Source organism: Dryobates pubescens, chromosome Z (genome assembly GCF_014839835.1).
Source record: "Dryobates pubescens isolate bDryPub1 chromosome Z, bDryPub1.pri, whole genome shotgun sequence".
Taxonomy (NCBI): Eukaryota; Metazoa; Chordata; class Aves; order Piciformes; family Picidae; genus Dryobates; species Dryobates pubescens.
The window spans coordinates 132,729,889-132,743,268 of NC_071657.1; the positions used below are offsets into that span (position 1 = coordinate 132,729,889).

The window sequence follows — 13,380 nt, forward strand, 5'->3', positions numbered from 1 at the left end:
GGGTAATAGAGTAACATAATAACCAGGTGCAAATCCAAACATATTTGAAGCAAAGGTAACATCAAACCCTAATCATTTGGGACATAATAGCAATGTATTACAACCATAATGTAATTACATTCTGGTTTTGCTCTTCTTGATCGATTAATTTGTGTAACAATAGAGGCCAGTGTGTGGCTGAGAATACCTACAGATTACAGATAAATAAATATATGTCTTTAGTAATAGTAACTATACTGAGAACCACATTGAAGGAAAAATAATTAACAATCAGCCATGTGAATTTCAAATTTCTAGTTCAATGGCTTAGACATAATTGTGTGTTGCAATCACATTTAACATGCAGTTGGGATTTGTGTATTTAGACATCCTGCTGTTGTCTTAGGGCTGTTGTCTTTAAGTTCAGACAGTGAGAACAGCAGTGGCAGTTCTGTGAAAGTACAGACAAACAGGGAATTTTCTGTACAACATCAACATATAATGAATAGAAGAGGATAGGATAGGATAGGATGGAATGGAATGGAATGGAATGGAATAGAATAGAATAGAATAGGATAGGATAGGATAGGATAGGATAGGATAGGATAGGATAGGATAGGATAGGATAGGATAGGATAGGATAGGATAGGATAGGATAGGATAGGATAGGATAGAATAGAATGGAATGGACTGGAATACAATACAATACAATACAAAGAATAGAATAGAAGGTGTTCAAGAAACATTTGGACTTTGGGATATGGTTTAATGGTCATGGTGGTCTTAGGTGGAAGGCTGGACTCGATGATCTTAAAGATACAGAATACAGATACAGGATTAATCAGGTTGGAAAAATACCTTTGAGATCATCAAGTCCAACCTGTCACCCAACACCATCTAATCAACTAAACCATGGCACTAAGTGCCTCAGCCAGTCTTATTTTAAACACTTCCAGCCTAAAATTTCCAGCCTAAGTCTGCCCTGGTGCAGCTTGAGGCCATTCCTCCTTGTTCTATCACTGGTCACTTGGGAGAAGAGACCAACCCCCACCTCAGAGCATTACAGTTAGGGTGAATTAATTACAAACTTCTTTAGTATTTATTGCATGATGGTTTAGATTGTCTTTGGGTGTTACTTGTTTACTAATACTCCTCAATTGCCATCCCAAATAATATTGTTCTTACTTTTCACAGTAGAGTTTTAAGTGAAATGCCGACTAGATTCCCTATTTTTCTATGAATTCCATGTTATTTAGAGCCATTCCATGTTGCCAACAGCTGTAGCAGCCTGCCCTGCAATGAAGTTGCCAAGAAAATTGACATTTGCTGCCGTGCATTTAGAATTTCCATGGCATTCAGGTGCACAAAAACTAATAACCTTTTCTATCAAATCCAATAGCTGTTACTGGAGCATTTGGAGTGCCTTGTCTCGAGACACGAAAGGTCACTGAGGATGACAGTGGTGAAACGACAAGCGCAGTCTCCCTCAGGAGTTTCCAGTGAAGTTGAGGTCCTCAAAGCTCTGAAATCTCTGTTTGAGCACCACAAGGCTTTGGATGAAAAGGTATAGTATGGAGAAGCAAAAAAAAAAAAAAAAAAGGCTTATTAGATCCACTCTTTAACTTATCTGTGCCTTATGATGCAGGAGACCAACTGTTTTTATTCACTTCTTGGAACGTGCCCTGTACTTACAGCATTTGCACATGTTCAGAGAAAAGTAAGCAGATCTCCCCTCTAGCACCTGTGGGGTTTATATTTCTCATGAAATAATGAGGACACCAGGAAATTTTTTGTTTGTATGGTATGCTTTTAAGTTCTTGCTGAGAAAGGTGAGGTGCCTCTGATTTTGAAAACGGTGTCAAGAAGCAGAAGATGTTTATGACTACATAGAGGAACTTGCCTCTTAAAAAGCTTTTAAGAAACCCTCCTGAGTTTCAGAGGTGTTTTTAGCATTTACTACATGAGAACAGTGTTCCTTCTACAAGTAGGAACCTAAAATAAGTAGCAGATCCTTCGTTGTCAGAGTTAATAAAGGGCTTGCAGATTCAAGATTAAAAGCAGTGATGATAACTGCATCCAGTTATGTCAATTAAGAGGGTCTGTCCAATGCTTTCCTCTTGTTTCCTGTGCTGGAAAGGCTCTTTTGTGTGAATTAAACTTTGTACAAGTGTGAGGTGTCACCTTGGATTCAGAAATCCAGTTCATGTCTACAAATTCCATGCTTAGAATAGAATTGAATAGAATAGAATAGAATTGAATTGAATTGAATTGAATTGAATTGAATTGAATTGAATTGAATTGAATTGAATTAACCAGGTTGGAAGAGACCTTTGAGATCATTGAGTCCAACCTATCATCCAACACTACCTAATCAACTAAACCATGGTACCAAGTGCCTCATCAAGTCTCTTCTTAAACACCTCCAGTGATGGTGACTCCACCACCTCCCTGGGCAGCACATTCCAATGGCCAATCTCTCTTTCTATGAAGAACTTCCTAACATCCAGCCTAAACCTCCCCTGGCACAGCTTGAGACTGTGTTCTCTTGTTCTGGTGCTGGTTGCCTGGGAGAAGAGACCAACCTCCATCTGGCTACAACCTCCCTTCTGGTAGTTGTAGATGGTAATAAGGTCTCCTCTGAGCCTCCTCTTCTCCAGCCTAAGCAACCCCAGCTCCCTTAGCCTCTCCTCATAGGGCTTGTGCTCCAAACCCCTCCCCAGCTTTGTTGCCCTTCTCTGGAAGATGATGTATGTGAACTAGTAGTAAGTGCCTCAAACCCACACATGCAGGGAGCATGTGAGATGCATTGCTCACAAGCCAAGAACCTTGTGAGGCCTTTCTGGGCTTATTTACTTGGGCTTATTGCTGTGGGTGAATTGCTTCTCTGTTTGAGATGGTTGGGTAAGCAGGGGAGACAATGTGCAGCACTGCATTTGAAACTGTTGACTGCAGAATTGAACTGTATTATGTAGAACTAATTCAGTGATCTCACAGTAATAAAACTTTTCTATTTTTCTTTTTCAAATGCAGGAGCACACTCAGAAAGCTGAGCTATGTTTTAGGATCTATCTACGATTAAAAGAAATGTCATTGTGCCCCTGTACTCCTCACTGATTAGGCCACACTTTGAGTACTGTGTCCAGTTCTGGGCCCCTCAGTTTAAGAAGGACATCAAGACACTTGAACGTGTCCAGAGAAGGGCAACAAGGCTGGGGAGAGGCCTTGAGCATAAGACCTATGAGGAGAGGCTGAGGGAGCTGGGATTGTTTAGCCTGGAGAAGAGGAGGCTCAGGGAAGACCTTATTGCTCTCTACAACTACCTGAAGGGTGGCTGTAGCCAGGAGGGATTTGGTCTCTTCTTCCAGGCAACCAGCACCAGAACAAGAGGACACAGTCTCAAGCCGTGCCAGAGGAAGTTTAAGTTCATGGTGAGGAGAAAGTTCTTCACTGAGAGAGTCGTTAATCATTGGAATGTGCTGCCCAGGGAGGTGGTGGAGTCACCGTCAGTGGAAGTGTTTAGGAAGAGACTGGATGGGGTGTTTGGTGCCATGGTTTGGTTGATTAGATGGTGTTGGGTGATAGGTTGGACTCGATCTCAAAGCTCTCTTCCAACCTGGTTAATTCTATTCTATTCTATTCTATTCTATTCTATTCTATTCTATTCTATTCTATTCTATTCTGTTCTGTTCTGTTCTGTTCTATTCTATTTCTATTCTATTTCTATTCTGTTCTGTTCTATTCTATTCTATTCTAAAATTTTCATTATAAAACATTCTGAGATGAGTCAAGGAGACAGTGTAGCAAATTAATTTTACAAGAATTTGGTATAAACCTAGCAGGTATTCTTGTCAGGTTGAAATTCAGTATAAAATTGTGGGGTTCTATTATAGTGTCTCTGTGTAGAAGGATTGGATCAAAGGTCTTTTATACATCATTCAGATACCTGATAATATGGGCATGTAGGAACATGTCCAGAGAAGGGCCACAAGGATGATCAGAGAGTTGGAGCTCTTATCCTATGAGGACAGGCTGAGAGAGTTGGGGTTGTTCAATCTAAAGAAGAGAAGGCTCTGAGAAGACCTTATTGTGGCCTTCCAGTATCTGATGGGGGCCTACAAGAAAGCTGGAGAGGGACTTTTTAGGGTGTCAGGTAGTGATAGGACTGAGGTGGGGGGAATGGAGCAAAACTATAAATGGGTAGATTCAGATTGGATGTTAGGAAGAAGTTCTTCCCCATGAGGGTGGCGAGACACTAGAACAGGTTGCCCAGGAGATGGTGGAAACCTCATCCCTGGAGGTTTTGAAGCCCAGGCTGGATGTGGCTGTGAGCAACCTGCTCTAGTGTGAGGTGTCCCTGCCCGTGGAAGTGGGTGATCCTTGTTGTCCCTTCCAACCCTGACAATTCTATGATTCCATAGTATAATGCTATCACATTATACCACACACATTGCCAGCATTATTGGGATTTTTTTGTTCCAAAAATAACAGAAGTTAAAAAGACTGCATACACCCAAATGTGCTGAAAGAGCCCTTATGGCATGTGAGTCATCTATTCTGCACTTTCTTTGGCAGAAATGCAAGTTAGATTTGTTTCAGACTCTTCAGAAATAAGGTGTGTATTAATCCACCTAGAAAAAGTTGTTGGAATTATTCAGAGTAATGTAGGTTGTATTTCCTAGGGGACATCTGGCCCAACCTCCTGCTCAAAGCATTGCCAGCTGTTTGAGGCTGCTTAGAGTCCTGCCTAATTGACTTCTGAATATCTCCAGGGAGAAAACCTATTCTGGTATTTCTCTACCCCTCATTGTAATTTCTTATTCCATAATACCTAGCGAGAGATTCCATTGTTGAGTCTTCCACCTGTTCCCTCTTGTCCTGCCACTCTGCATCTCCAAGAAGAAGCTGGCTTTGTTTTCTCCACATCTTCTGGTTAGCTAGCTGTAGACAGCATGAAATTTCCCTTCTTGAGTTTGACCTGACCCAACTCCATGAGCCTCCTCCTACCTGCAATGTGATCCAGCCTGTGACCAGCTTGATGGGCCTTCACTGAAGGTTATTGACATCTTTCTCATAGTAGGGAGCCCAAAACTAGATGCACTCTTGGTCTCAAAAGTCCAGAAGGAAATAGTGATTTTGCCCACCCTGCTGACTGTACTGTGTGTCTGTCCTTATTCACTCCTCTGCAAAACTGCTTTCTTTTCCCCAAGCCTGCTCTGCTGCCTGGGGTTATTCCTTGGACAGTAATGGGAAGCCACTTGGACTTTGGTTTATTGATTTCAAACCTCTCAGTCTACTCAATTTTCTATGCATTTTATGATTTATTTGTTAAATTAATATCTTACACTTTTCTCTAGAGGTACATGAAAAATCTTGCAGAAAGCTTTGATAAATACAAAGTTAAGACCATTCACTGTGCTTTCCTCGTCTGTGGAGCAAGCCATATGATCTCAAAAGGCAGTAAGGTTGGCCAGATGTCAGTTGCCTTTGACTAAGTCATATCACCATCTTCTCCTTTATGTGAGTGGAAGTGGTTTCCAGGAGGATTTACTTAATAACATCTCAACACTGGCCAGCTTGTACTTCTCTGTGTCTTCCCAGGGTAACTGCTGCCTTTCATGGTGGTGGACACAACATTTGTGGAATTTCCACTCTTTAGGAATCTTCTCTGACTGCCATTAGCTCACTATGATGAGATAAGCAAGTCACTCAGTACCTGTGGATGCAGCCAATCTACTCCCCTTGAGTTATGGATGTCATCTTCTTCTGTCTTGTGGATTATCACAGAATCACACAGGATCACAGAATCACCAAGGTTGGAAGAGGCCTCAAAGATCATCAAGTCCAACCTGTCACCCAACACCTCATGACTAAACCATGGCACCAAGTGCCACATCCAATCCCTTCTTGAACACCTCCAGGGATGGTGACTCCACCACCTCCCTGGGCAGCACATTCCAATGGCAAACAACTCTCTCAGTGAAGAACTTTCTTCTCACCTTGAGCCTAAACCTCTCCTGGCACAGCTTGAGACTGTGTCCTCTTGTTCTGGTGCTGGTTGCCTGGGAGAAGAGATCAGCCCCTTCCTGGCTACAACCTCTCTTCAGGTAGTTATGGAGAGCAAGAAGGTCTCCCCTGAGCCTCCTCAGCCTCTCTGCATAGGGCTTGTGCTCAATCCTCTCCCCAGCCTCATTGCCCTTCTCTGGACACGTTCAAGTGTCTCAATGTCCTTCCTAAACTGAGGGGCCCAGAACTGGACACAGTACTCAAGGTGTGGCCTAACCAGTGCAGAATACAGGGGCACAATGACTTCCCTGCTCCTGCTGGCCACACTATTCTTGATGCATGCCAGGATGCCATTGGCCTTCTTGGCCACCTGGGCACACTGCTGGCTCATGTTTAGGCAGCTGTCAATCACTCCCACAGACTCCACCACTGTGGTCAGGGTGGACTGAGAGCAAAACCTTTCAGTAAATGCTAAGGCAAAACCCATGATAAATGACACACTTGATGTCAGAGGGAATAAACACTGCCTCATGAGAAAATGCACCCCAAAACGAAGTAACTTAAAGGATAATGAACAATGGAAATTGCTAAAAGTGCATTGAAAAATCTATCCTGATGCTTTGCAAATGAGTAATGGAAGCAAATTTTTTCCTTCACATAAGATGTTTGACATCAAAACCAGCCAGAATACCCTTTGAAATGCTTCTCAAGTTAAAAATGATTTCATTTTAAACATACAAAAGTCCCAAGAAAAATCTTTGCATTCTTCCTAAATGCAGTTTTTCTGTACTGTTTTCACTTCCTGCACTAAGACATCTCAAGGTGTTATAGCAAGCTCTCCTGGTCAAGCAAGGATTGCTATGGATACAGTGCAAGAACTATGAAAACATCCTCATTGCTATAATAGAATGCAATCAAAAAGGCGAAACAGACTGGAAGATGGAAAATAAAACATCCCAGTTTACAGTTCATATTTCCAAGGAGGCCTGCTTAAGTAGAAGGACAGCCAGGAATGATACTTTAATTCATTCCAAAAAGCCTGTTGGCTATATATCACATGAAGTCAACAGGCTCTGCTCAGTTGCACCCTGGGATAGGACAAGGGGCAATGGATATAAACTACAGCACAGGAGGTTCCACCCCAGCATGAGGAGGAACTTCTCCAGTGTGAGGGTGACAGAGCACTGGAGCAGGCTCCCCAGAGAGGTTGTGGAGTCTCCTTCTCTGGAGACTTTCCAGCCCCATCTGGGTGTGTTCCTGTGTGACCTGTGCTAGATTCTATGGTCCTATGATCTCCGGAGGTCCCTTCCAACCCCTAACATCCTGTGATCCTGTGATTTCCTGTGTCCACCCACTGGGGATGGACTGTTCAGCTCCTTATACCCTCTGGTACTCTAGAGGAGCCATCCCTATGGTTAGGACATAGTCCTCAACCTATAACAATTGACTATAGTGTAGGTTAGGATATATGTATTCTTTACATGCAATTCAGGAAGAGCAAAACCTAGAAAAATCACTATTTATACCATTCTATGGCTAGAATTGACTTCTAATATCTCTCTGGATAGGGTTATTTTCCTCCAGACTTTTTTCCTGTTTTGCTTTAAATGAGGATTTCAATATTTGAAATGTGTATTCGGAAAGAATAGAATAGGATAGAATAGAATAGAATAGAATAGAATAGAATTAACCAAATTGGAAAAGAACTTTGAGATCATCGAGTCCAACCTATCACCCAACACCATCTAGTCAAGTAAACCATGGCACTAAGTGCCTCATCCAGTCTCATCTTAAACGCCTCCAGTGATGGTGACTCCACCACCTCCCTGGGCAGCACATTCCAATGGCCAATCTCTCTTTCTGGGATGAACTTCTTCCTCACATCCAGCCTAAACCTCCCTTGGCACAGCTTGAGACTGTGTCCTCTTATTCTGGTGCTGGTTGCCTGGGAGAAGAGACCAACCCCCACCTGGCTACACCCTCCCCTCAGGTACTTGCAGACAGCAACAAGGTCTCCCCTGAGCGTCCTCCAAACCCATCTTTTAATGTGTTTCCAGAGAAAAATATTCAGCTGATCTTCACAGAGGCAAACAAATACCAGGTGTTACTGTCCTGCTTAATATTTAAAAACATTTTATTCACTTAAGATTAATTCATGGCAGTAAAGCATACCTAATATCCTTGCAAATAAAACCAATCTGTTCATAGCAGCTTTGTCACTGTCTTTTTATTCATTAGCAGGTAGCTAGGAGAGCTCTTATTCAATAGGCTGTTCATGACAAAAAGTGATTGAATTCCAGCATGTGCAAGTGTTCTTTAAAAGCTCCTTGTGGGCTGCAGATTTGGAGAGAATGGAGAAAGAATTTGACAGCAAGGAAAAAGTGGGAAGTGGTTGCTAGGAGACAGGGGAAAATGGGCGATATTCTGCACCAACATGAGTGCTAACATGGCAGTGACTGTGTTGCATTTCAGGGCAATGTGCTGGCATTTAAAAGCCATAACAATGCCCAGACATCCAGGCATGCATTGGTTACAGCCTCTAACATGGAGAGAGCAACCATTTTCTGCTCTATCTGTGGCACAGTGGTGGGAATCCACCCTCTAAAAGTGCATGTTATGGCATGTTCTGATAGATTAGGTGACATCTGATCAGTCTTCCTTTGTGAAGTCTTACTTAGTAAAAGTATCTAGTTCACAAGAAAACAGAAGTATATGAAATTTAAGTAGTATGTTATTTCTGAAGGTGATAAACACAATCTCAACTAAGATAATGCTTACTTCTGTGAACTCATTTACTTTCTTTGATTTCTACAAAAGAGAAAACCATGTAGTATTATAAACATTAGCTTAGCCTGGAGAAGAGGAGGCTCAGAGGAGACCTTCTTGCTGTCTACAACTACTTGAAGGGAGGTTGTAGCCAGGTGGGGATTGGTCTCTTCTCCCAGGCAACCAGTACCAGAACAAGAGGACGCAGTCTCAAGCTGCACCAGGGGAGGTTTAGTCTGGATGTTAGGAGGACGTTCTTCTCACAGAGAGTGATTGCCCATTGGAATGTGCTGCCCAGGGAGGTGGTGCAGTCACCATCACTGGAGGTGTTTAGGGAGAGACTGGATGGTGTGCTTGGTGCCATGGTTTAGTTGATTAGATGGTGTTGGGTGATAGGTTGGACTCGATCTTTGAGGTCTTTTCCAACCTGGTCAATTCTATTCTCTTCTCTTCTCTTCTCTTCTCTTCTCCTCTTCTCTTCTCTTCTCTTCTCTTCTCTTCTCTTCTCTTCTCTTCTCTTCTCTTCTCTTCTCTTCTCTTCTCTTCTCTTCTCTTCTCTTCTCTTCTCTTCTCTTCTCTTCTCTTCTCTTCTCTTCTCTTCTCTTCTCTTCTCTTCTCTTCTCTTCTCTTCTCTTCTCTTCTCTTCTCTTCTCTTCTCTTCTCTTCTCTTCTCTTCTCTTCTCTTCTCTTCTCTTCTCTTCTCTTCTCTTCTCTTCTTCTCTTTGCTCCACTGCTCTGCTCTTCTTTCTCCTCTATTCTCCTCTATTCTATTCATTAATTTGCATTCATCATAGGAAAACCAGCAAATTGTCAGTTAAAAGCAGTCTGCATTTTTTCCCAGCTCCTTTTTCTCTGTCCAGATAGTGACCACTCTCAATACCCTTTCCTGCACCTCTCAGAAATGGAGATGGTTTTGAGTTTGGTTTAGTTTGGTTTGCTGTAACATAAATTTGAAGAGGGAATTCAATTAAAATTCTTCACAATGCATTTGTACACAGCTTTTTTAGAGGCTTTGGCTGTTGCCTCATATTTCAATTCAAAGGTTATTCAATACAGTCTTACAAAGCTGAGGAAAACAATACAAACAGAACAAGAGGACAGTCTCAAGCTGCACCTGGGGAGGTTTAGGCTGGATGTTAGGAAGAAATTCTTCACAGAAAGAGAGATTGGCCATTGGAATGTGCTGCCCAGGGAGTCACCATCACTGGAAATGTTTAAGAAGAGACAGGCTGAGGCACTTGGTGCCATGGTTTAGTTGATTAGATGGTGTTGGGTGACAGGTTGGACTTGATGATCTTGAAGGTCTTTTCCAACCTGGTTAATTCTATTCTAGTCTAGTCTAGTCTAGTCTAGTCCAATTATTAACTGGTAAATATTGCTCAGAGTGAAAGATCTCTCAAAGTGTGTGTATACTGCATACATTTATATGGCATTTGTAGTCTGGATTGATTCCTAGAATGTGAATGATGAAACCTGAAATCATTATTCAGCTTTTGTGTTTTTCACTGAGTTTAGTCTGAAATCATTCAAAGACTGAGAAAGACATTTTCAAGTGAGGAATAAGATTACAGTTTCTGGGCTGTAATGCAGAGCAGATTTCTGCTTCAGATCAGAGTGCTGCTGTAGCACTTCCCTTTTTCACTTGCAGGACCAAAGGTTTCCCTCAGCTTTAACAGTGCTATGTATATGGCTGAACATGAAGAATTAGTTGCAGCATTTCCAAAGTCACCATGGCAAATGTGAAACTGAATTATCTGTTCCCTGGTTAGGTGAAAGGGAAAAAGATGCCTTCTGTACCAAGGCAGTTTCTTTCAGTTCCTTCAACAACCCCTATATTCAAAGAACAAATGAGGGCCATCAGGCTGCAGTTTTGGTTTAGCTCATTTTGAAAAGGCACTGCATTAACTGTGTGCATAGAAGGGAGGCAAGGAAAGGCAAGGCAAAGGAAACAGCTTTCGGGTGTTTGGTCAGCGTCTTGCTGTTCCGTGTTGTTACTGACAATAGGCTAAGAATAAAATACAACTGTAAAAGGTATTCAGATTGAATACATTAATCCTCTACCTGGTTTGGCTTTTTTTTTTTCTCCCTGAAATGTCACATTAAAATGTCTGTATAAAACCTGCTAGGATTCAGTTCTACAATGTGTAAAGATGAAGGATCATTCTTCTGATTCCAGCTCCACTTGGGGTTGTGACCTCCTCAGTAACATGGCCTAGATGGTTGGCAAATTCTAACACAATCTGAGATGAATGCCACTGTTAGACATAGATTGATTGATTGATTTTCTTTTCTTTCATCATGCAATGCCATTTCTGAAACACTTAGGCTTGAATCCATGGAGTTTTCAAGAAACTTAGGAGAAAGTAAAGCTATCAACTTGTGTTTCATTTCAGCTATTAAGGACTGCCATCTTGGGAATTTTCTCTCAGTCATCTTGTCTTTCAGCAGATGATTGTCATTTGGCCATGTAGTTCACAGGATCACAGGATGTTAGGGGTTGGAAGGGACCTCCAGAGATCGAGTCCAACCTCCCTGCCAGAGCAGGACCACATAACCATATAGTTTTTACATCTAAGATGAAATTCCCATTGAGAAATTGGTGAAGTGGGAGTGAGTCTATTCTTCCTAGTATCAAGTGACAGAGCAAGAAGACATAGACTGAAATTGTGCCAGAGAAGGTTTAGACTGGATATAAGGAAAGATTTATGGGAAGTGTGGTCAGGTATTGGAACAGACTGCCCAGGGAGGTGGTGGAGTCTCCATGCCGGGAGGTGTTCAGGAAACGTTTGGACTTTGGGATATGGTTTAATGGCCATGGTGGTCTTAGGTTGAAGTTCGGACTTAATGATCTTAAAGATACAGAGTATAGAATTAACCAGGTTGGAAAAAAACCTTTGAGATCATCGAGTCCAACCTATCACCCAACACCATCTAATCAATTAAACCATGGCACCAAGTGCCTCAGCCAGGCTCTTTTTAAACACCTCCAGTGATGGTGAATCCACCACCTCCCTGGGCAGCCCATTCTAATGGCCAATCTTTCTTCCTCTGAAGAATTTCTTCCTAACATCCAGCATAAACCTCCCCTGGCACAGCTTGAGACTGTGTCCTCTTGTTCTGGTGCTGGTTCCCTGGCAGAAGAGACCAACTCCCACCTGACTACAACCACCCTTCAGGCAGTTGTAGACAGCAAGAAGGTCTCCCCTGAGCCTCCTCTTCTCCAGGCTAAGCAACCCCAGCTCCCTTAGCCTCTCCTCATAGGGCTTGTGCTCCAAAACCCTCACCAGCCTTGTTCCCCATCTCAAAGGGTCTTAAAAGTCTCTTACAAGTGAAACAATTCAATGGTATCAGGCTTTTTAAAGACAGGACTATACCCCTCACTGGCAGAACACGGACTTCAATAATTGAGAGATAATGAGGGATGGAAATGGTGGTTAGAGAAGCTGGATACAGATAGAGAGTTTTGGAATCCACAGAAGAATTGGGGAAATGTCTGGGAAGGCAAAGAGTATGGTAGGATAGAGAGAGAGGATAGATGTGTCAGCTAATGGACTCACTGCCTTAGGCTTTTTGACTGTCTGGTTAGGGAAGCAGGTCATCAAACAGCCCTTAGAATAGATCGCAAATGAATGGACAGGACAGGACAGGACAGGACAGGACAGGACAGGACAGGACAGAATAGAATAGAATAGAATAGAATAGAATAGAATAGAATGGAATAGAATAGAATAGAATAGAATTAACCAGGTTGGAAAAGACCTTCAAGATCATAGAGTCCAACCTATCATCCAACACCATCTAATCAAATAAACCATGGCACCAAGCACCCCATCCAGTCTCTTCCTAAACACCTCCAGTGATGGTGACTCCACCACCTCCCTGCAAAGCCCATTCCAATGGCCAATCTCTCTTTCTGCGAGGAACTTCTTCCTAGCATCCAGCCTAAACCTCCCCTGGCACAGCTTGAGACTGTGTCCTCTTGTTCTGGTGCTGGTTGCCTGGGAGAAGAGACCAGGCTACAGCCTCCCTTCATGTAGTTGTAGATAGCAATAAGGTCTCCCCTGAACATCCTGTTCTCCAGGCTAAGAACTAGGGAAGTATAACTGGTTCTCAACCAGAATATGATTTGAAAAATAGGAAGAAGGAAAGGCCCATGAAGCAGAAAATACTTTCTCAGCTGTTTAAACAATTGAAGTTTTTCAGTTACAGGCAGAATAATTGATGCATTGTATGTTTGCTGTGAAGCATGTCTATGGAAAATAAAATTGGATGGAATTTCTGAGTAAATTAGAATGAGTAAATATAATATTTCCAATTAATTTTACATTTTCCAAGTGTGCTGTAGTTGAGTGCTCAAAAAATTATATGAAATGACTGTGGTGATGGCTCAGGTCACTACAATAAATCTGAAGTTGTATGAGGATGTTTTCATTCATTTTGGAAAGAAAGCTTTATGAATAAAGACGTTGACCTACATCTGTGAAGAAAAATAGTGAAAGAAGTTGATAAATAGCAGAAACATTTGGGGTTCCATTGCATATTTTCACTGTGTTCTGTCATATGAAAGTAGTTGAAGCAGTCTGTGTGGGTCATGAGCATTTGCAGTGATTTTCACTCTCATCACTGCCACTC

At 42.2% G+C, this 13,380-nt stretch overlaps 1 protein-coding gene across 1 annotated transcript in view; it reads left to right on the forward strand.

Annotated features, from left to right (window-relative positions):
• The window catches only part of PPFIA2 (PTPRF interacting protein alpha 2), a 353,836-nt gene that overhangs the window by 232,549 nt on the left and 107,907 nt on the right, over window positions 1-13,380 (forward strand). The window contains exon 5 of the mRNA XM_054178470.1: window positions 1,379-1,543. Within this exon, the coding sequence (XP_054034445.1) occupies window positions 1,379-1,543 (165 nt within the window). The remainder of the gene's footprint in view (window positions 1-1,378; window positions 1,544-13,380) is intronic.